The sequence below is a fragment of the Balaenoptera physalus genome, assembly GCF_965194825.1.
Source record: "Balaenoptera physalus genome assembly, chromosome: 5".
Taxonomy (NCBI): Eukaryota; Metazoa; Chordata; class Mammalia; order Artiodactyla; family Balaenopteridae; genus Balaenoptera; species Balaenoptera physalus.
In genome coordinates this window covers 55,799,727-55,824,558 of record NC_138884.1, presented here as the reverse complement: position 1 = coordinate 55,824,558, position 24,832 = coordinate 55,799,727, and the positions used below count along the sequence as shown (strand labels likewise).

At 39.0% G+C, this 24,832-nt stretch overlaps 1 protein-coding gene and 1 long non-coding RNA gene across 3 annotated transcripts in view; both read left to right on the top strand.

Moving 5' to 3' along the window:
* Positions 1-14,504: 14,504 nt before the first annotated feature.
* The window catches only part of BMP2K (BMP2 inducible kinase), a 125,488-nt gene continuing 115,160 nt past the window's right edge, over positions 14,505-24,832 (top strand). For both annotated transcript variants that reach the window (XM_082463741.1, XM_082463740.1), the window contains exon 1: positions 14,505-15,231. In XM_082463741.1, coding sequence (XP_082319867.1) covers positions 15,063-15,231 — 169 coding nt within the window. In that variant the 5' untranslated portion in view covers positions 14,505-15,062. The remainder of the gene's footprint in view (positions 15,232-24,832) is intronic.
* Positions 15,242-22,927, top strand: LOC309661901. The gene is made up of 2 exons (XR_014264353.1): positions 15,242-19,622; positions 19,953-22,927. It is a non-coding gene; the product is annotated as an uncharacterized lncRNA (long non-coding RNA).

Sequence of the window (24,832 nt, the reverse complement as noted above, 5' to 3'; positions counted from 1 at the left end):
CAGACCACAGCAGTGAAAGCCCAGAATCCTAACCACTAGGCTACCAAGGAACTCCCAATAATGTTACATAAATGGAATAATTTGTTCTAAGTTCACAGTATGTAATTTTGGGTATCGGCTTTTATTTTCACTCAGCATAATTCTCTGAAGGTTCATATAGGTTGTTGAATGTATCAGTAGTACCTTCCTTTTTACTTATTTTTTTTAACATCTTTATTGGAGTATAATTGCTTCACAATGGTCTTCCTTTTTATTAAGTAATATTCCATGCTATGGATGTACCATAATTTGTTTAACCTTTCGCATGTTAAAGGACATCTTTAACATCTAGTTGTTTCCAGTTTTGGATATTATGAATAAAGCTGCTACAGATATTCATGTACGTGTTTTCATATGAACTTAAGTCTTCAGTTCTCTGGGATAATTGCTCAGGAGTGCAAATGCTGGGTTGTATAGTAGTTGCATGTTTAGTTTTTAAAGAAATTGCCACACTGTTTTTCAGACTGTCTATACCATTTTACATTCCCACCAGCAATGTATGAGTAATTTACTTTCCCTGCATTCTTGCCAGCATTTGGTGTTGTCACTATTTTTTAATTGTAGTCATTCTGATAGGTATGTATTGATATCTCATTGTGGTTTAAAATGTGTACTTCCCTGATAGCTCATAAAATTGTATATCTTTTCATGTGTATGCATTTTTACCATGAAACGTCTGTTTCTATCTTTTGCCCATTTTCCAATCAGACTGTTTTGTTTTTCACTATTGAATTTGGAAAGTTCTTTATGTATTCTAGATACTAGTTCTTTATCACATATGTGGTTTACAAATATTTTCTTCCAGTCTGGAGCTTATCTTTTCATATGCTTAACAGGGCTTTCCACAAGCAAAAGTTTTTAATTTTGACAGAACCCGACTCATCAATTTTTCTTTGATTGATCACGCTTTTGGTGTCAAATCTAAGAACTCTTTGTGTAGCCCTACATCCCAAATATTTTCTCCTACTTTTTTTCTAAAAGCTTTGTAGTTTTAAGTTTTACATTTGACTACATTTTGAGTTAATTGTTGTATATTATGTGAGACTTACCTCCCTGTATGTTCCTTTACTATCCCTTGTTTACAATATAAATGTCTTCAATATTTCCTATGTAAAACCACAACAGACAGTGTTATAACTTTTGGCTTCCACCATCAATCTTAATTTAGAACCAAGAGGAGAAAAAAAGCCTATTGTATTTACCTATATTTTTGTTTATCATGTTCTTCTGATGTTCTAAGTTTTCTTTTTTATCATTCCCATTTTGTTTAGAGAACTTCCTTTAGCCATTCTGATAGAGTTCATTTGTTGATGACAAATTCTCTTAGTTTTCCTTCATCTGAGAATTTCTTGATTTCTCCTTAACTCCTGAAGGGTATTTTTTGCCGGGTATAGGATTCTGGATTGACAGTTCTTTTCTTTCAGCACTTGAAAGGTCTTATGCTACTTTCTTCTGGCCTCTTATTGTTTCTGATGAGAAATTTGCTGTCATTTGAATTATTTTTCCCTGTAGGTAAAATGTCATTTTCTCTGGCTGCCTTCAAAACTTTTTTGTTATTAGAAGTTTAATTTTACTGTGCTGTGGTGCTGGTTTCTTTGGGTTTATTTAGTTTGGGGTTTGCCAAGTTTCCTGAATCTATAGGTTTCCAAATTTGGGAAGTTTTCAGTAATTATTTCTTCAAGTCCTTTTTCAGTCTCACTTTCTCCTCTCCTAACGACACAAATGTTATCTTTTGTTTTGGTCCCACCAGTCTCTGAGACTCTGATCTTTTTTTTTTAATTTAATTTTCCTATGCTGTTCAGATTCGTAATTTCACTGTTCTATCTTCCAGATCACTAATTCTCTCCTCTGCACCTTACATTCTCCTGTTGAGCCCACCTACTGAGTTTTTTATTTTGGTTATTGTATTTTCCCACAATTTTCTAAAATTACCAATTTGTTCTTCTTTATATCTTCTATTTAATTTCTGAGGCTTTCTACATTTTTTTGTTTGTTTCAAGTCTGTTTTTTTTAATTGCTCATTGATTGCTTTTTATCATGGCTGCTTTAAAATCTCTGACAGATGATTTTAACATCTGTGTCACCTTAGTGTTGGCATCTTTTGTCTTTTTTTTCATATGAGTTTGAGATGCACTTATTCAACTGAGGTTCATTCATTATGGAACCTCTGAAAGAACAATATCAGTTTCAGTTCTTCCCACTTCTTGGTGTGACAAATAATTTTTTTAAATGAAATATTTGAATATTTTGTATTCTGGAGCTGAATATTTTTGTATTCTGGAGCTTATTTAAATCTTCTGTGCTCAATAATAGCCACATGTGTCATAGTGGCTATTATATTGGATACAGAACATTTTGAACATCTCAGAAGGTCTACTGGACAAGGGTGAACTAGACACTGAACAAAATGGCTCATGATACTACTAAATGTTGATGTAAAATACAGGGGAAGGAAGAAAAATATGAGGAAGATGGGTGAATAAATGACCCTATGAATTACAGGGATAGAAAAGATGTGGATTTATTCACAAGGCAAATCTGCAAAATGGACACTAACCTACTACCATACCATGGACTGAACTTTTAGTGATTCTAGCTGCATGGGTCTGTTCCTAAAAAAAAAAAAAAAAAAGAAAGGAATTCCCTTTTTCTATGAGTTGATGTAATTTGGAACAGTAAAAGCTAATTGATGTGACAGCTGAGATTAGTGTGTATTTACCCTGACACTGCATGTTATGTTACATTGAGATATATCTGACTTTAGCAAATGTTGGACATATTCATTCAACATCATTTTATTTGATAGAGGAGATACATCTACGTTATAGAATTCAGTTTTTTTAAACAATAAATGAAATGATATAGAGACGACTTTCGCAAGAGAGTACAATTTCAGGGCAGCAAAGCCCAAATAAAGATAAAATATATACAAATAAATGTAAAATGGCTAAAAATCATAAAGATTTCAGAACTAGAGCTTCTTGTTATTTAGTTTATTCAACAACTATTTATAAAATGTATGTTATTACAGTTCAACCATCAATTTCTTAGATGAGAAATTGAGCTACAGAGAAGTTGGCTTCATTACTTAATGGGAAAGTAAGGAAAGGAAACCTAGGCCATTTCATACTACATCTAGTTTCTTTCCTATTTATATCATATGGCCATCAAATGTCTTTCATAGTCATACCAGCCACACTGGAGAGTTTTGAAAAAAATACCTTGCACTTTCTGTTTCCATGATTAACTTATAATTTCCCTCATTAATTCATTCCACACATATTTACCAAGTGCCTACAATGAGCCAGGAAATTCTAGGCACCAAAGTTCATCAGTGAACCAAACAAAGATCTGTGTTTGAACACTTACATTCTAGTGGTGGTAAATAAATAATAAATTAGAACATGAATACTATGAAAAAAGAAAAAGTAGTACAGGTTAAAGGGGGGTGAGATGGGAGGTATGAGGCAGATTAAGTCACTCTTGCAGGATCTATTATAACCATCTGATGGATCTCAGCTTTTCTCCAATACCCATCTCAAATGCCACCTCCTCTATGAAGCCCTCCTTAATACCTTAGTTAAAATTTATCTTTCCGCTCTGCTCCTTTAGCACTTCTTATCTCTATTCCAGCACTTAGCATTCTGCCTTGTGTAAGATATGAATGTATCTGTCTTTTCATTAGACTGTAATTCCTGAATAAAGAGAATGTGCCTTATTAATCATATTATCTCTTAAAGAGTCACACATGATGGTTGCCTTAATAAGCATTTGTTGAATAATGAAGTCTAAATTGAATGAACTGACAAAGACCTGGAATGTTTATAAAAGGTAATCCTGATATTAGAATTCAGAAATATAAATTCAGCATGCAGATTTTAGGTGCCAGTTCTCTATCCATGCTAATCTTGTTCTGTTCTGCCCACACCTATGTGGCTAGAGAGATAGTATTTAGTTTTGTTGGAGAGAGTCTTTATTTTCTGCTCTTGCTGGATTTCTAGTAAAAAATACCACATATTCACAAATACCATTTGATTCACTTAACAAATCAAGCAAAATAGTGGCATCATGAGGAACTTAAATTTGTCTTCAGAGTTGTCATGCATTATCCACACAGCCTATTAAATTAACTGTTATACACCAGAATTTAGGCAACTTAACCAACACTATGACCCTTATATAATATCACACTTTTACCTGAGAAAATAAGATTTATGTGAAATTGTCAATCTTTATTTTTCTTTTGCCAGTGAATAAAAAACACAGAAATCATCAAGCTATAGTCTTCTCTATTTCTTTCACGAAATGTACTGCTTTACATGCCCAAGAACCAGTAGGACTTGATGGTTAAGAAATGTATTTCTTACAGCATAGTAGCATATTATCTTGAAAGTGCTGTTATAAACAATATTTACTACATTCACGAGTACTGAATAAAGCATAGCTATGAAACTGATTTTGATTACACATTCTGTAGGTATTCTAATTGGTAGGTATGAATAAAAGACTTCCCCTAAGCAATCATATAACTAAAAGTACACAAAGTTCTTGCATCTTAATTCTTTTAAAGAATCAGTTTTAGAATGTAAAGATTTAGTTAGTGCATAATTATTAAGTATTTATAAATTCTTAGTAATTCAGATATATTGAATTGGTTGAATTAGTGATTAGTGTTGCTTTTTTGAATAGAGATGTGACGACATGAAATATTAATGAAGGTTCTACTGGAATTGCTAATGATGGATTCTTCTGATGAAGAAGAACTTAAAACAAATCTCTTTTAAATAAGGGAATGTGTTTGTATTTTTGATATTTTTATTAAACTGAAACATTGATGTGTCTCTTAAAGGTACTTATTTTTATCCAAGATGCACATACAGTACACATTTCAATTAAATTTTATCCCTGTTGTGCAGGGCATTTACTATAAAGGATAATCATTAGAGTTCTCATTATTAGAGAAACAGGGATTGATTATGCATTATGATTATTATAGGAAAGTTGATGGGTCATAAGTGAGAAAGGTAACAATGGTGAGTGGACGAGAAAATGTGCAGGTCAGAAGCAGAAGAAATGTAAAAAACATACAGGATGAGTATGAACACAAGAAACCATGTCTATACCCACTAAATTCAATGTTTGTTTGGCTTAAAGTTTGGATCTTAAGTCTTATTTCTATTTTCCCATGTGAGTAGTAAAAGGCTGTGTGCATGTGTATGTATATATAGGACTGCAATAAGTGCCTATTTAATTAATTTATTTACACAGAAACAGCCAAGTTGCTAAAGTAACTCTTTGTCTTTGAAACTGTGTGTAAATGCTATCAAAACAAGTGATAAGTTCAACAAAAATAAAAATTGTTATGTAAACTTACTTCAGACAATTTTAATTTTTTAATTTTTTAAGGTTTTGATCATCTCTTTGTTGTCATATCAATACTAAAAAGCTCAAAGTTTAAGTGGGCCAAATCTATAGTTGGTTAATCCTCTTTGGTACAAAATATGAGCATTGTTATCTCATAAAAACTATTTTGCTTAAAATGTATTGTTAGACACATTTTCAAAGACCAAGTGTACTTATGTATGTGTGCAAAATTTGAATTTGGTATCTGTCAATACTGAATGAACATTTTAGTGCAAAGCTGCCTAAACACACACACACACATCAAATTTATAAGTTTAGAGTTTATAAAAATGTGCTTGTTATAAAAAGGATATAACATGGGGACTCAACAAACAGTATTTCATTTGGATAAAAATGGCAAAAATTTTAATAAAATGTTAACAATGTATAAATTTCTTTTAGCTTTCCTTTTTTTTTCACTCCTGAATTAAAGTTCTTACTCAGGAGTGCTAATTCCTCTTGCATCTTGTATATGTTCTGACTTGCTACTAGTTTATCAGTAAGCATTAGCTGGGTGTTGTCATGGTAAATGGGAAAAATGTTTTTAATCTGTCCCTATAAGTAGGTGCAGTGCTGTCAGCAGATAAGAGAACAGAAACAAGGTATCTGTTGAAGTGTGAAAAATTAAAAGTTTAAAAAAAGCATACTTATGTTTAAGAATGATTTCCTTGAATATTATATTTAGAGCAACATGTAAATTATGTAATTGAATAAGGTCAACAAACAGCAACTTACAAATATTATAATTTAAGAAGTGGGTACATAAATATAATTTTCATGTTAGCTTGAAATATGCACTAAGGTGGTGTTTGATCGTCACCATGATGAAAATAAATGACAAAAATCGCTTTTATATAATATCTGGTCACACTTCATTAAGATTTTTCTGAGGAAAGATCTATAATAGGAAGCTCTCTTTTACTTTTAAACAAAAGTACATTCAAATTTATCTTTGTTTACCTAGACTCTGATCAATTGTAACTCTCCCCTCATAGCATCTGTCTTTTATTTCTTTCTGTGAATCCAAAATGCCATTAAAAAGCACATTTCAAAATATCAGTTCAAAGTAGCATTTATTTTCCAGGTACTTTGTTTAATTCCGTAAGTGTTTAACACCTATAATGTGCCCAATATTGGGCTATGTATGCAATGGAATTACTTTAAAATGATAACGATACATTGTGTATTTTGTTTCACAGTTAAGACTTATATACACTCAGCAATTAAAGGACACAGTATGCTAGGCTTTGCATGCAGACAAAAGTGCTACAATGGTTCAGAGAAATGATGGATTACTGTGAAGTGGGGAACTTGGGAAAAAACTTTCTGGAGGAGGTAAGTTGGGAAAGCTGTATATGTCTAAAATGAATGACGAGGAGGGAAAACAGTGCTCAGAGTCAGGGAAATAGCAAGTGCAAAAGGACAAGGGTGAGATTTTAGCCAGTGGAAAAGAAATCAGCCTCTTAGGGCAGATTTGTTTGTTTCGAGTGGTAGGGACCAGGCTTTCATTATAGCCTCAGGCTTTACTTTCAGATTTACTTAAGGTTTCAGAGTTTTTACCTCTCACCTACCTTTGTCTTACTGATATTACTTATGGCACTCTCTTGCTTAAGCTATCCTGATTTTACCCTTTTAAGTTTTCCATTCCAGAAGCAGAATTTCCTTTCTTATAGTTCCATAAACTGAGCAGTTTCCCATTTCTTGTTTTTGTTTTGTTTTCAACTACCGGCATTTCTTCTCTTAAGACTGTCTGCAAAGATCCAGCAAGCCACCTAAGTTTAAGTTGGTCAATGTACCTGAGTTCCACAAATGTTTATTAAGCAATTAGTAGGGACCAGGCATATACGGAGATGAAGAAGCCATGGTTCCTACCCTCCTGAAACTTTCAGACAGGTAAAGGCTGTTTCTTGCCCCAAGTCTGCCTATATTGTCCTATACTACAATTTACAGTTTAAAGTCTGCCAAAATAGAAAAACATAAAATAAATGATAAATGCTAAGCAGCCTAAAACTCACTCCAAAGAAGAATCAATAGGTTATACCTGTGAAGCACCTGTGATGAAAGGGTAGCACAGTAGAGTAGTTTGGGTCCTAGCTCTGTCACATTTAGTACAACTTTGAACAAGATGATATAGAGAAAGGAAAGGGGACATTTCTTCATTGCCTACTATGTGCTGGCAGTGTGATTGGTATTGGTTGTGCATTATTTAATACTCATAGATCACATCACCTTCCAGCTCCCACTTCAAAAAACAACAGCAAAAAAATTCACCACCACCACAGAAAAACAAAATTTAAAAAACATATTCTTGGGAGATCCCCGGCGGTCTAGTGGTTAGGATTCAGCACTTTCACTTCTGTGGCCTGGGTTCAATCCCTGATCTGGGAACCAAGATTCCCCCAAGCTGCACAGCATGGCCAAAGCCCTCCCCCCCAAAAACACCCCCCATATTCTCCCTATTTTAAAGACAAATGAAACTCCAGTGTAGAAAAGCTAAGAAGCTTGGGATTTCAGACATACCTGAGATTTGAGCCTGGTCTCAACCCCCAACTCTACCACTTACTAGATTTTTGGCAAAGTTATTCACTTATTTATTCAATATTCACTATATGTCAAGCATGTTGCTTGGCACTGGGTTTTAAGAAAACGATGTGACAGTCCCTTTCCTTAAACCTCTTAAACTGCAGTAGAGGGAGACAGGCATGGAATGAAGCCCTTGTAATTAAGTGATAGGTGTAGTTCTGGAAGTTGTACAGAGTAGCGTTGGTGGGGGGGCAAATGAGTCCACTCTACCTGGGATTGGCAGATGGCAGAGGACAGGAAAGGTTTCCTAGCGGACGTGGCCCTGGAGTCCCACACAGTCACCCACTGATTCAGATGACTGTGGGAAAGAACAAGACATTCTACCTTGCGTGAGCAGTGGGGCCTGAAACAGCTTGGTAAGGAATGAAAATGGTTCAGAGTGGCTGGAGTGAGAGAGCTGTAAGTCAGATGTAGTAATACCTACTTCCCTTGTTAGAGGATTAAATATATACAGTGTTAAGAACAATGCCTGAGACATACTAGGTGCTCAAACAATGTTCCTGTTCCTCCTTCAGTTTCTCCAGTAATTATATTGCCTTCCAGCTTGAAATTCTATGACTTTATTACACTGTATGGGTTCTTATTGTATATTGGTTCATACACTATTTAGCACATCGTACAGGTTCAATAAATAGTCTCTACCACAGTTGGAAGAAGTCTGGATAAAACAAGATGTGAATTCTGATAAGGGATTGAAGCAAAAGCTGACTTTAGCTTCAACACTTTTCTTTCTCTCTGTCCCTCTACAGTAAGTTGAATAGAGTTTTGCTTGAGTATGTGTGTAAGTAAGTATGTAAGTAGAGAGATTCAGCATCAGTTCAACACATGGGGACAGGATTCAATATCTTTCCATGGGAACTGCTCACCCTCTTCCAAACCCAGAAGAGCTGCTTTTCTGTTCCCAGAAGTTTTTTTTTTTTTTAAATTTAATTTATTTATTTAATTTATTTTTAGCTGTGCTGGGTCTTTGTTGATGTGCACGGGCTTTCTCTAGTTGCGGCGAGCAGGCTCTACTCTTCATTGTGGTGCGTGGGCTTCTCATTGTGGTGGCTTCTCTTGTTGCGGAGCACAGGCTCTAGGTACGCGGGCTTTAGTAGTTGTGGTACGCGGGCTCAGTAGTTGTGGCTCGCGGGCTCTAGAGCCCAGGCTCAGTAGCTGTGGCGCATGGGCTTAGTTGCTCCACGGCATGTGGGATCTTCCCGGACCAGGGCTCGAAGCCGTGTCCCCTGCATTGGCAGGAGGATTCTTAACCCCTGCGCCACCAGGGAAGCCCCCCAGAAGTTTTGAAGATCATAACATCAACCACACTGTCAGGAGGAGATTTGAAGGCAATGTACCATCATTGCATAACATTAGAGCTCATCATTTCTGTCCAGAGCTTACAGTCAACTCTATCTCCACTTTCAATCTTTCTTCCCTGCCTCTATTATATGGTTGTGTACATGTCTCCCCCACCCTGCAAGAGTACAAACTCTGAAATCTTGTCTTATTCAACTTTGCATCTCCTAGTTATCCGCTCCCTCCGCTCGCCGCAATCCACAGTGCTTTACCCATTGCAGATATTCAGCAACTATTTGTTAAATTTTAAATATACCTGGTTAATCAGAAATTAATCTCACTTATCACAGTAGGCTTCCCTGAACCCTAGCAGCACACTCACATTTGGTGAGTGATGTGACCAGAGAGCATAGGAAGGTACCTTATCACCTTAAACTGCAGCAATCATATTGTTTATTGTGTGTTTTCAAGGAAAGTCTCCATGGTGTAGTGGGTTAAGAGCATGAGCTATGAAGTCATACTACCTGGTTTTGAAACCTGCTACAAGTCACAAGACAGACCTTGGGTATGTAACCTATCTCTCTGTGAATCAGTATTCTCACCTGCAAAGTGACAGTAATGGTCTAAGATGTCATTTCATAGTGTGGTCACGAAGATTTACTGAGTTAATAGCACTGGTATATTGCTATTTTTGAAGAGCGCTGGTACATTGCAAGTGCCCAATAAGAATTAGTTCTTATTTTACGCTCTGCTAAGTTTTATATGAATGTAACTGGGAGCAGGGAGTAGCTTGGCCATAGCAGGGAGATGCAAAGGCTAACGAGAAGAGGGAGGGCAGGAACATATCCAGGGATGTGACTGTAATCCCCTTCTAGGACAAATGCTTCTTGAGGCAGGAAGATATTCCTGTCATGAGGTGTGAGGCTAAGGTGCTGTATACCTGGTGGACTCTTCCCCCCGCCACCAATTCAGCAGGGTCAGGGATCAAAGTACCTCTCTTGGTGGTGAAGTTGCCTACCTCTTGCAGTCTTTTAAATTTTTTTTTATATCAAAAATGGTTTACTAGTTAAACATTGTTTATTATAACATAGCAATATAGAGCATGGGTTAAGAATGTGGAGGCAAAAAAAGATCTAATCATGGTTTTGATTTTTATTATCTGATTGATCTTGGGCAGGATCCTTAATTTCTCTATGCTTCTATTTCTTTTTTTTTTTTTTCTAACATCTTTATTGGAGTGTAATTGCTTTACAATGTTGTGTTAGTTTCTGTTGCATAACAAAGTGAATCAGCTCTACATATACATATATCCCCATATCCCGTCCCTCTTGCATCTCCCTCCCACCCTCCCTATCCCACCCCTCTAGGTGGTCACAAAGCACCGAGCTGATCTCCCTGTGCGATGCAGCTGCTTCCCACTGCTATCTAGTCTACATTTGGTAGTGTATATGTGTCAATGCTACCCTCTCACTTTGTCCCAGCTTACCCTTCCCCCTCCCTGTGTCCTCAAGTACATTTTCTACGTCTGCGTCTTTATTCCTGCCCTGCCCCTAGGTTCATGAGAACATTTTTGTTTTTTTTTAAGATTCCATATATATGTGTTAGCATACGGTATTTGTTTTACTCTTTCTGACTTACTTCACTCTGTATGACAGTCTCTAGGTCCATCCACCTCACTACAAATAACTCAATTTCGTTTCTTTTTATGGCTGAGTAATATTCCATTGTACATATGTGCCACGTCTTCTTTCTCCATTCATCTGTTGATGGACACTTAGGTTGCTTCCATGTCCTGGCTATTGTAAATGTGCTGCAATGAACATTGTGGTACATGACTATTTTGAATTATGGTTTTCTCAGGGTATATGCCCAGTAGTGGGATTGCTGGGTCATATGGTAGTTCTATCTTTAGATTTTTAAGGAACCTCCATACTGTTCTCCATAGTGGTTGTATTAATTTACATTCCCACCAACAGTGCAAGAGGGTTCCCTTTTCTCCACACCCTCTCCAGCATTTATTGTTTGTAGATTTTTTAATGATGGCCATTCTTGCAGTCTTTTTTAAAAGCATGGTCAAGTTACAGGAAAAATTCTATCATCACAGAAAAGTATTTTATGTCAAATGAGTCATTTCTCTTATTAAAAGTATTTTTGAGCATCTTGGTATTTTAAACTATACTATCAGATTGCATTTTCTTTGATGTATATATATTTTTTACAGGCATAGTAATGATGTTGAGTAGTTTTAACAGAGGATTTAAATATCAGTGATATTTTAAAAAAACACTTTTTAAATGGATATATATATATATTCTTTTAATGGACTTCAGGACTTTTACTTTTTTGGAAAGCAAAGATATGGGCATTTAACTAGGTATAATGTAATTCTGTTAGGCAGGGAGGATAATTTTTCCTCCTAGTAAAACATAATGAGGCTAATAATGATTGAAGACACATCATCAAAGGAAAACATTGACTCCTGAGGAAAAGTGATCAATCAGGCATTGGAAGAGATGATTTATAAAGGTAATTATGGCACTGGAATAAGCCTTTTGGGATAAGCATACTTTGATCCATGCCAGTCATTCTTACTTCACATATGTCTTTGAGAGCCACCTTAGTGCAAAATAGATGAGAGTCAAAGTAACAAGGTTTATAGCTTTCCAGTAGAAGACAAAAATATAACAATAATCCTCCCTCCTCCTCACCATTGTCAAATTCCTTCCTGTTTGAGGATCTCTGAATCGTTTAGTTGGCTACAATGATCTGCTGACTTTATCAGTATATTGTAACATGAAACCTTGTAAACTGAAACAATCTGCTTTAAATGAAAGTCTTTATTATGTGGCTAGTTTCCAACTATTTTAATCACAGTACAGCTGTAAACATTAGAAAGATTGACGTTTATATTGAAAAAAAAACCCTGAAATGTAATTTTAACTTTTTATCTCTATTATTCTATATCTGTGTTCTTACTGTAAGTCACCTCAATGACAGTGTTTAAGATGATCAGAATGTACATTATCCATACTTTTTCTTCTATTTTATTTTCCAACAGGAAACCAAAGTGAAATGAATGCAAAACTAAAAGACTAGAATTCTCAATATAGTTTTTCCACTGATTAGTATCTCATTTTCTGCATACAAATCGGTTTATGGACACTTAATTTTGACTCACAAAGTTGCTAGGAGGATACAATCTGACAGTTAATATCAACATCTTTTGATAGTGTTTGTAAATGCTTGGCATTCTTCTTATTAGTAATACAATGTTTTTGCATTCTTATTAGTAACATATTTGTCATAGAATATTGTGGAGTTAACATTCTGAGAAGATCAAACAATATTCAAATTTTTATTATGTGCTTGATGAAAAATTAAAGAACACATTGCTTAGTGTTACCCATAATTTTTGAGAGAGGATCTATGCCTTAAATTAATTATCAACTTCCATATCAGAAGTCAGGTTATTTGGGTACACAAAAGTTTGTTTGTTTGTTTTTTTAGCAATTGTGGTAAATTGGCTCCCAAACTGATCACAGGAGACTTCATTTACTCTTGTGCTGTCATCAGATGAATACGTATTAGGTCTCAACTTTGTATGTTAGGCTGATTGCAGTTTAGATTGTATGAAATGACTAAATTTCTCAGTTATTTGGCTTGAAAAAAATATAATTCAAATATTGTAGGAATGAGACTCCACAGTGAATCCCCACAGTAAGGAGAATGGTCCGCTTATTTCTGAATGGAAATCCCCAATTGTCACACCACATCAATGATCTGACATATCTGACTTCCATTGAGCTGGACTTTTAAAGGTCAGGTCACTGGACGAAGAATTTTAGCTTAGCGAGTTATGCAGCAAAGATGCCCAAATCCAGAGCACTGTTTTAATGTTGTCAGAAATAGCTTCTCTTGAAATAGCAGAGGGGAAGAAAAAAATGGAAGATTTTAAGCCCAAAGTCTTTTGCCTAAGCACATTTTCTAACGTTTCTGCCCGTATCTCATTAAAAAGCTGGATAAAGAAACAGGGGTGGGGATAGAACCACATCATCTACTTTCATAGAAGGTTCAGACTGGAGTCCCGCAGGCACAATTTATTTGGCCTACATTTAAAAAATTTGGGAAGTGCCATATTAGAAAAAAATCCAGATTTTTGGCTTCTCTTAAGAAATGGAACCTTTGGCCACAGTGGGCCTGTATTCATACGGGGGCGAAAGCAGGCTGGATTTGAGAATCGGCTGCTTTCTTTACACACGCTCAATGATTTCCCATTCCCTACCACCCCGAACGTCTTAACACCACGTTCACTTTGCCTGCCTCACCCCGCAGGCGTTGAGATTCCTGCAGTTTATGAAATGGATGCAAACGGCTCTTTTTTTTTTAAAATGGGCAAATCTCTTTGTTAAAGGAGGAAGGGGGAACCGATGGCTGGTTTTGCTTCCAAACAGTCCTAAATCTGCCGTTTTTCAACCATCTGACCCTAACCTACTTTTTCTGGATGGCCCAAAGTATGCAACTAAGTATCAAAGGATGGCCCTTGTAGTCACAGTTCTATCACAAGCCAGCCATGTGACCTTGGGCGAGTCCGTTAATCTCTCTTGGCCAAAGGTGATGAAAAGTCTCTAAACGGACTTAATAACTGCTCTGAATACTTCACAGGGCTATTGCACAGCACACATGAGATTCTGAAAGTACTCCTAAATCATTTATAAACCGCAAAACGCTCCCTAGCACAAGCGTCTGTTAGAGTGCGACACCACGGCTTTAGAAGTTGGGTTCCTGGAATCCGCTCCAGTTCCGCGCTGCTCCCACCTCCCACGCTCGGGGTGGGCGGGCGGAAGAAGATTCTCAGGGGAGAGGCACTGGAAAACCAGCTTAGAAATGTAGCGAGAAGTCCGTTAGCGGGCGTAAAGTTGTTGGCATTTTTAAGCCCCCAGAGTGACATACCAACTCCTGGCCGAGATGACAGACACCGCGCACAGCCAGCGCGAAAACCGGTCCCCGGGCCACCTCCCTGCTCGAAGTCAGGACCCCAGGAGCCAGGCCTGAACCCTCCCGGCCAGGACCCCAGACCCGGGATTCCGGACCTCGCTCTCGTCCCCAACCCCCCCCCCCCATCGCCTCCCCCATCCCCCCTCCACGTGACAAGAGCCGGAACCGTCACTTCCGGCGGCGCAGGCCACGCGCCTGCGCGGGGCGCCTGGCCTCAGTGAGCGGTCGGCAGGGGCGCCGCGCCGCCAACGGCCTCGAGTGGCGGGCGGCGCGGGTTCGGCTGGGGCGGCAGCGGTGCCGCGGGATGCTGTCCAGAGGGTGTGCGGCCTGAGCGGACCAGCCCACTCCGCGGAGGGGCCGGCCGCCCCGCCCCCTTCGCCATCTCCCTCCATTGCGCCCTCCTCCGGGACTCGCGGTCCGGGCGCCTGGTGCGGCGGCGAGAGCTCCCGGGGCACTGGCGGAGGCGGCCGCGTCGCCCTCGCACTCAGGCCCGCCCCCTCGCGCCCCGCCCTGTCCCCGCCCTCCTCGCCGCCCTCTGCGGGAGCCCGGCAGCTGCAGCGGAGCCGCGGAGCGGGCGGCGGGGCCGGGGCAGTGCGCTCGGCGCGCGCGGAATGTGAGGCTCGGCGGGCCGTAGCGCGCTCGGACGCTCGGACGAGCGAGGGGCGGCGACCCCTCGCGGACGCCCGGCCGCGTGCCGGACCGGGCACTCACCCTCTCGCTCGCCCTTGCGCGCGCCCCGCGCCCTCCAGCGCGCCGGCGGGACCATGAAGAAGTTCTCTCGAATGCCCAAGTCGGAGGGCGGCGGCGGCGGCGGTGGAGCGGCGGGTGGCGGGGCCGGCGGGGCCGGGGCCGGCTCTGGTAGCTCGTCCGTGGGGGTCCGGGTGTTCGCGGTCGGCCGCTACCAGGTCACCCTGGAGGAGTCACTGGCCGAAGGTACGGGCGCCTGGGGAGGCTCGGGCCGACAGGTGAGGGAGGGCTGGGGTGTGGCGGTAGCTTCTCCAGGTCCTCGCCCGCTTGTCTCCTCGCGCTCCCGGCCCACTCTAACCCCTTCTGCCTCCTCTGCCGGGCCAGCGGGGGCTCTTAGAGTAGCTCGGGCTCTCGCTCTTAAGTCGGCTTTTCTCGCCGCCGGCAGCTCTGACCCGTGCACAGTTATTTCAGTACGAGTTTGTCATTTTCAGTCCTTCTTGACGCAAAGAAATAAATAGGAAACGTCTTAGCGAGTGCTGCGGTGTCGTGATTGGACCAGTGACTCATTAGAGGGTCAGACCGAGCAGGATTGGGGCTTTTCTGTCCCCGCTGTGGCTCAGGGGGGTGTCAAGCGTTGGCCTCACCACTCGCGACGCAGGGCACAGGACTCTGCAGCCCCGGCTGTTCAGCCTGGGTTTGCTCCTGCTCAGTCATCAGTTGAAAAACAATTTATTTCTGTGCGTGCGCGTGATGGAGGTGATACTTTGCCCCAAATTCAGTTAGTAGGTTGCTTTGGGGAGCAGGTAAACTTGAAGTCCACTTATCTTTGTTTTTTAGAATTTTCTCTATCAGGCAGGGTGCTAGTCATACCCTTTCGGTATGTCTTCTTTGATAAGACTTTAAAAGACGATATGAAAGCAGGTTAACTTTCACTTGAGAAGTTTTGTGTTCGATTCTTCATTATCTTTATCAGACTATGTCAACAGTTGAGAGTCTGCTTACAAAAAAGTTTGCTCCATTAAAAAAAAAAGATCCTACACTTTTAGTTTTGTATTTCTTGTATAATTGGCTTGTAAGAAATACTCTTGTTTTATTGCATGCTTCACTGACTTGAGTTTTTAACTGCAGAATATTACAAAAATACTTTAAAATTTCTCAAGAAATTATTTGTTGATAATTTGCCCTTTTAAGTTTCAAGATTAAGAGAGAAGAAACCAAAGACAGTAGTTTTGGTTCTCTGAGGGTCAGTTGTTGATGTGGTTTGGGGACAAGTAGACTGAGATTCCACTTGTGTTTTTTGAAATGCCATAAACAATAGCAAATTAGTACAAAAGAAAAACCTGAAGATTTTTGTCTATAAAATATTCTAAAGAGAAAGAAATCTTGAATTATTCAGGATGGATGTCATTGTTTTGCAAGCCATTGCCCCTAATAATGAGCCTAGCTGAACCTTAGGTGGGAGGAGGATCTTTAGCTTGTCATATAATGAATGTATGGTAATTGGTGTTGATAGACAGATTTACCATGCTGTAAAAGTTCCTAGTTCTTTATTATACGTTAACTTCAAGTGTTTGAGTTGTAGATTAAGCTATAGGTTTTAAGAAGACATGGCTGTTAACTCACATGCTGTACTTCTGTTTTTGAATTGTTGTAGTAACTAAAGGGTGGCTTGAATAACATTACTCACTTCATTTCACTAAATCCCAGATGGGTCTTTTACTTAATAAGAAATCATTGACATTTCATCAAGTTAGACTTTGGTAGCGTCTACCGCTGCTCCACGCATGTCCTGTCATTACCCTGAGCAAACCATTTTCAATAAAAAAGAAGTAATTTTGGAAAATGCAAATACAAATGAATTTCAAAAGGAGAGTGCTCAAGCACACACACACACAAAATTTAAAAAAATGTTTCCGTCACTAATGTCACTATTAGAGTGTTCCACTTAGTTTTGCCATAAATTTGTCATTTATCTTGGAAAAATCCGTAATCAAGTGCTAGGAGGAAGCAAGCGTTGAACCAACTCTTTTGGAAGATGGCACTTCCCCAACCCGACACCCCAGCTCCTGGAACTAGGCTTTTGGCCTTCCCCAGAGGGAAGGCTGAGGCCTAGGCTTTGTTCCTTGTGTATTTCTTCTATTTTCAGCACGCGCACCACGGAAATCATCTATATTCGGTTTACTTTTTGATCCTGACAACATATTGTTATTTCATATGCTTAATATCATCTCTTCTTTCTGAATAAGTAATGCTACAATTTAGATAAGATGTTTAAGCACAAACGTGGTTTACATTCAAGAATGATCCTTCAATAATTTACAGATACATTTGCCCAATTGTAAGATTAGGGCAAGTGCTTGTGAAAAGGCGTTACTGTAGAGTTTAGAGTACCTGAATTGGGGAGAGGTGTACCATTGAGTGGGAAAAGGGTAGAAGCAAAGACAGATCAAAAAACAAACTTAGTAGATTTTACATTTTTGCTTTGTGTCAGTGTTGTTAAATAGAGGCAAGACCCTGTAGATGCTGTGTCCTGAGGTGTTTTTGCCATGCTACTGCAAATATAGGCAGTTTGCTCAGAATGACCTCTGCAGTGTCTTTGAGTCTTCAATAAACCTGGTGTGAGTGCTGCCGCCCCCCTCTTCAAATACATACTTGATTCTCATTATTCACGGTAGTCACGTTCTATAAAGTCGCTGTGACCAGTGATTTAGCAAATACTGAATCAGTGTTCCTAGGGGAAATAGTGTCAGGGAACCGCAAGCCTGTTTACAGCATTTTTGTCAACGAGTCACTATATAACCTTGTTTTATGTGTGTTTCTGTTTAAAGACACCTTGTTTAATATATTATTGTTGACTCGTTAACAATGAACTAATGGTCAACAGTACTGTCACTTATGCCTAAATGAAGCTTAGTGAATACACAGATTTTTCTCTGTAAGGGACGTCCATAGCCTTCTTGCACTAAGAAACGCTAGATGGACAACACTTTGGCACTACGCTTGGGGGCTATTTTAAACAACAAACTCACCAATAAAAAACACAAAAATGAGAAAAACATGACACTACATAGACCTTGAAGAGGGCCCTTGTTTATAGCAGTGAGAGCTGAATCAAGGCAGAGCAATACCTCGTTGATTCCAGCTGGCTTACTCAAAATTTTCACCACTATGCGCATGTCTGCAAATAACTATGAAAGTGCCATTGTATTGATTTTGGGATATTTTATTGATTTCGGGGATACAAATAAATTTTAGCAAGTAAGCAAGTTTACAAATATGAACTCTCCAAATAATGGGGATCAACTATATGTATGTATGTATAGGTATGTGTATGTATGTATATATTTACGTGCACATACATGTTTTATATATTATATATATTTAAAAACCCCACATTCTCAGGGGTATACTTATGTTGTATGTTATAACTAAAGTATTGGTGTAGTTTCCTTTCTGAAATATTATACACTTTGTATCATAATCTCTTTCTAGTTAAGTATATAGATGTTTGAAAATGCTGACAACTTGCACCTTTTTAGTTCTTGCTCAAAGTTGAGAGGACTAATATCACAGTGGGCCATTTTTATGGTTTTCCTCGAAAACAATTTAATTTCAGGAGTGGAATTTCAACTTCGGGCTGTAGAAATGAGGTAGAGATATATATATAAGAATTTTAGCTTGAAACAGTGTCAAATTGTCAAGCACATATAATTCAATGTAACCGTCCAAGTTTTTACTAAAACGTAGGACTGCTTTTGGATCATATGCCTCTGTAGACCTTCAGTGCTAGTCAGAAGCATTTAATATTGATTGATAATGCGAAGAGTGGGTTGTCAAGTAGGAGACTTTTTCCCTTAAGTGTCTTTGGTAAAAAGCGGACTTATGGGGAGCGTGGAGAGCAGGACACCATCCAATATTTGTTCACATAGTCTAATCATGAGATTACGGGACTGGATAGGAGTGGTATTTTGAATATGATTGGATGCATAGGACTTTCTGACATGGGCATGAGGGTTATTGGAACTGTCAGTAATTGGAGGCCAGGAATTTACTACAGAGTTCTGTAAAAGTAGCTCAGTAGCTCTCAGAGTTAACTGCTTAGAGTAGGGTGAATTTAGGCTAGGTGTCAATTCTTATTGTTAATTTTACAGGAGGGTAGTAAGGTACATGTGATCTTGCAGGATAAATCAGTAAGAATCTTTAAGCATGGTATCTCATTTGCAGGAATTATCTGTGGCTACCCAGTAACATGTAAGTAAAAGTTCTTGAGAGATAACAAAGCAGAGGGGAGGATTTAGTAAAGATATCAACAACTGTTACTATTCCCTAACTATTTATTAAATGCCTTTTTTTTTTAAATGCCAGGCTCTGTATTAGGTGCTATTTATACAGCAGAGAACAAAACAGGTATTTCTCTGGCATTATGGAACTTACAGTCTAGTGGAGAAGATAAATGTTAAACAGAATTAATCAGGTTAATGTAGTTAACAATTTTGATAATTGTCGTGAGAAGAAAGCATAGGGTTTTATGAGGGAATAACTGATTCAATTTGTATTGGAGGATGAAGGAAGGCTTTTTTTTTTTTTGACATTTTAGCAGAAATCTGAAGTATGAGGAGAGTTAAGTAAAGGCAGAGGTATGGGGCTTCCCTGGTGGCGCAGTGGTTGAGAATCTGCCTGCCAATGCAGGGGACACGGGTTCGAGCCCTGGTCTGGGAAGATCCCACATGCCGCGGAGCAGCTAGGCCCGTGAGCCACAACTACTGAGCCTGCGCGTCTGGAGCCCGTGCTCTGCAACAAGAGAGGCCGCAATAGCGAGAGGCCCGCGCACCGCGATGAAGAGTGGCCGCCGCTTGCCGCAACTAGAGAAAGCCCTCGCACAGAAACGAAGACCCAACACAGCCAAAAATAAATAAATAAATAAATTAATTTAAAAAAAAAAAAAAGAAAAAAAAAAAAAGGCAGAGGTATGAAGGTGGCATGGTATGGAGTATGTCATGAAGAGAGAAACTCCTATGTGGGGAAGAGTTTCAGGAACTGAAATATGTCCAGAGCTATGGACTATCATGAATGAATCACATGGAAGAAGGACCCAAGGTGGTTCTGGAGAGGACCAGGATCCAGGTCTTTGTATGCCATGTTGGGGATTTTAGATTTTGTCTGAAAATGCAATGGGAAGCTACTGAAGGATTTAAATTAGGGCCGTGATACGCTCCAATTTGTATTTTCGTAAGATCATGGTGTTTGCTCTATAGAGACTGTTTAAGAGGTATACAAATTAGATGATTAGTTAAAATGATGGCAGTGGGGATGGAACCTAATGTTAACTAATGCTTGAATGGGAAGACCTGGTTGTGGATTGGATGGAGGTGGGTGTTGTAGGAAGTGTGAAGAATGACTTGCTTATGTACTTCTTGGATGAAGGAGGTGCTATTTATTGAGATGGGGAAGAGTAGAGAAGGAACAGGTTTGGGGGTGGGGGGGTTTGGGAGGATATCCAGTAATTCCAGACATGTTTAGTTGAGATACCTGAGAGGGGAAATACATGTCAAGTGAGAAGTTGAATATATTGTCCAGTACTCAGCAAAGGTGTTTGGACTTAGAGACACATACTTCTGATTGGTGAGCATTTGGCTGTTATTTTAAGCCCGGGAGAGGATTGGTGTAGGCAGAGGGTGTAGAATGAGAAGGGGAAGGCTCTCATGAAGGACACCTGTGGAACATTGGTCTCAGACATTAGAGTTTACCAGAATCATTTATTTGGAGGACTTGGCAAAACACAGATTGCAGAGCCTGACCTCCAAAGTTTGATTTTGTATGTCTGGGCGGAGCCCGTAATTTGCATTTCTATCAACTTGCTCATCAATGCAGATACTGCTGCTCCAGGAACAGTGCCTTGAGAACCGGTGATTTAGAGTAGGCAAAGACTGAAAAGACTAAAAAGGAGCTGCCAGAGAGGCAAAGGAATACCAGGAGACTCCGATGCCTTGAAACTCAGGAGTGAAGGGGAGGGAGGGAACAGTTGTGTTGCCGAGAAGTCATCTTACTTGGTCACATGTTTTTGGCCAGGCATTCATGACTGTCCATGCTCAGTCATTCACCTACCTTCTGAGTCTTAGCTGTGGTTATTTCCTAGTAATGCTTTTTGCTCCAGCCGCAGTGTGCGCCTCTCCTCCTTGCTCTGTGATTGAATCCTCTGTTTGCCTTTCACTCTGCTTGTGGCTGTCTAATCCTAGCTTCCTAACTGCTGGCTGTGATCACTCCCTTCTTCCTGTGGACATTTGTAGCTGTTTGCTTTTTTTCCCCTTATCACATTTAATCTTTTGTCTTGAGATGCAATTATGTAAGCACTTGGAAACACTAGGGAGGTTAATTATTGTTCCTGTCTCAAGGCCCCTAGCAGATAGTAAAATTCTTGAGGCTGAAAGGACTCTGTATTAATTGCTTTTTGTGTCATAAAAATTGCCTCACTGTATCATGGACATTCAAATACTTTTAAAAGGAAATGAGTTTTGACTTTTTTTTTTTTTAAACCAGAATTCTTTAATAGAATTTAAGACCTAATTTGCGAATTAAGAAGTACCAGTGGAGGGCTCTTTAGTTCTTGTCCCCTCAAAGATCTTCTACTTACGTCTGGGGACCCTGAATTTTCTACTTTGGTGAAGACAAAGTTTCAAGACAAAGTTTGTTTAAGGCAAAGTGTTGTTTAAACTAGCTTTCTTGAAACAGCAAAGAAAGAATAATGTGGATGCCCCCTTAAGTCATCTTTCTCTATTGACATTATATTTTTCTTTATTTAGCAGAGGTGGCTGAGTTAAAAGAAGAAAAGTATTTTTACATGCAATTGTGAAATTGTTTTATATTCTGCAGTTGATTTTGACAGCCTTTTTTGGATGGAGAGCTTTTTGAGGACAGGGTCTTATTTATCTCTGTATCCTTACTTCCTGTCCAGGGTTTTTTGTTGTTGTTGAATTAAACTATCAGGAAACATTGTTTCCTTTTCTGTAACGCGTAGTTAATACCTGTTATGAAGATCAGTAGGTAATGTGTGATATTGACAAGATAATTTGTGACAGTACCTAACAGTGCATGCCGGATCTTTCAATCAATATGGCTTAGTTTTAGGTTCAGATTTAGTTACAAGCTTTCAGTGAAATCTGATTCTGGCATTGTAGTAACTTGCTTTTAGATTAGGTATTACATTTATCCTGAATTAAGTTTCACGTTTATGTTTGTAAAAAATCTGAATCATTTTGATTAGATAATTATTATATGGCATTCAGTCACATATGATTTTTATGTTACAATCAGCTGTATAGAATTTTGACCTTGATAGCAGCATATGCTTTCACAATAATATTTAAGTAATTTGCAGTAAAGGATATCACATAGAATCTTATTAACAGATGCTTCTCTTTTGGGTTGTTTATGTTATCATTGTAGGGATAGCGGCTAAGATGTAAATTTGATTGTCTGCTGATATGTTTTCTCTAGAGGTGGCAGTTTTATTCAAGGACAAGATACTGACACTAAAACAATTCCCAATTTTCAACACTTCAAAAGTATGTAGTGGAAACTATACATTTATGTCCAATAAAGGGGCTAAATTGCACTGGTATGTCAAATTTCATTGCTTTTAGCTGTAGTCAACTTTGTGTGCTTAGGGCTGAGCAAATTGGAAAGGTTGTCTTTGGTTATTTTAAAAATAATGGAAATAAGTTAATACTTGTTAGTATTTTTCCATTATGGAGTGTGCAGGAGGGATAAATAGAAAATTGATGTTGTTAGTACTAAGGAACATACTAGAAGGTAGAATTGATGTCTGTTCTTACATTGATTCCTGATCTTCTCTAGTGTTCTTTACTAATCTTGTGTATTATCTGGGGTTCTCTTTCACCCCTTCTCTCCGTGTTTTTTTTTTTTTTTTTGGTCAAAGCTTAAAGTAGAACATACACATTTATTAGAACACGTTTGGTGGCTATCAAAAAGATTAAAACCTTGATCTGGAATTCCGACATTAAGAGTCTGAATGGCAATTTCAGTGCTGCATAAGGTTTCATCAGCAAAGGCTTGAGACTGCTCATTCCCTGATTTTTTATCCTGCATCCATCTGGTGAACCATTTATGTACCCACAAGCCACTATTTTTAGGGGACTCAGTTGGGACATCGAGTGGTTAATGACTGAGCCGTTTTAAATAGTTGGGCACTTAGTTAATTTGGAGATTCTCTGTCTGTGTGTATCATCTTTACAAATGAGATCAGTCAGCACATTTCTGCTAAGTTTCAAAACTCTCTGTAGGAAAGTGGTTGTCGGGCCTTTCCACAGAGGGACTTTGTTTTTGGAATTTTGGGTTTGTCTTTTAGAATTCCAGTAACATTAAGGGCATAGTTTGGGACGTAACCTTTGGAGAGGCACTTTGCAATGGATATTATTTTAAAATGTGAAACAATTGTCGCTACTAGTTTTCCTATTTTAACATTATATTAAAATTTGAAATGATGTCTTCTTGGAGGCAACTATTAAAAAAAAAAAAAGGCAAAACTTGGAGTCGGGCCAGCTGCTAATCCCAGTTAATGCCACTAACTCACATTGTGACTTTTTTTTTAAACTTTTTTGCATTTACTTTATTTTTTAATTAAAAAAAACTTTAAAATTATTTTTTAATGTTTTTTGGCTGCATTGGGTCTTCGTTGCTGTGCGTGGGCTTTCTCTAGTTGCGGCCAGCGGGGGCTACTCTTCGTTGTGGTGCACAGGCTTCTCATTGTGGTGGCTTCTGGCTTCTTTTGTTGCCGAGCTCTAGGTGTGCGGGCTTCAGTAGTTGAGGGTGCGTGGGCTCAGTAGTTGTGGTGCACGGGCTTAGTTGCTCTGCTGCATGTGGGATCTTTTTTTTTTTTTTTTTTTAATATTGTGAACATTTACATATAATTAAAGTTCTTCAAAATCAGAATTTTTCAGAATCATCAATATACCATAGTCTACTATTCCAATACAGTTTTTTGTTGAACTTATTTCCAGTTTTTGACATTATAAATAGAAAGTAAAGAACACCCCTGTGCAAAACGCATTGTCCACACATTGTGACATTTTGACCTCAGTTTCCTCAAGGAAAAAAAATGAAGTGGGTAAAGATGAACCTGTAACATCTTTTTCCATTTTAGCATTCTCTGATTCTGTCTATATAACTGAATTTTACTTCTCCTGGTGATAAGAGAGGAGCATGAGAAAGGAGGGATAATGATGAACAGTTTTAGGATTGAGACTGTAATGAAAGGATTGTGTTTGATTATCATGCATTTGAGGTTTTTTTTTTTTAAAGGGGACGCTATTTATTTATTTATTTATTTTGGTTGTGTTGGGTCTTCGTTTCTGTGCGAGGGCTTTCTCTAGTTGCGGCAAGCGGGGGCCGCTCTTCATCGCGGTGCGCGGGCCTGTTACTGTCGCGGCCTCTCTTGTTGCGGAGCACAGGCTCCAGACGCGCAGGTTCAGTAGTTGTGGCGCACGGGCCTAATTGCTCCGTGGCATGTGGGATCTTCCGAGACCAGGGCTCGAACCCGTGTCCCCTGCATTGGCAGGCAGATTCTCAACCACTGCGCCACCAGGGAAGCCCCTGCATTTGAGTTTTTTGGCAAACTTCAGTATAGGGTAGCAATTTATTTTTTATTCCACGGTATAAAGTTATTTCTTAATCATTAGAAAAAAGTCTTTTCTAAGAAGTTGTCTTATGTGGTAGCCTTAAGGTAGGGGGTGGGTGCTCAAATAAAATTGTATGGCATTTCAGAGTACTATTTAATTTCAAAGGATGTACGGCCTTAGTTGCTGCTTTTGTCATTTTAGTAATTTGTGTT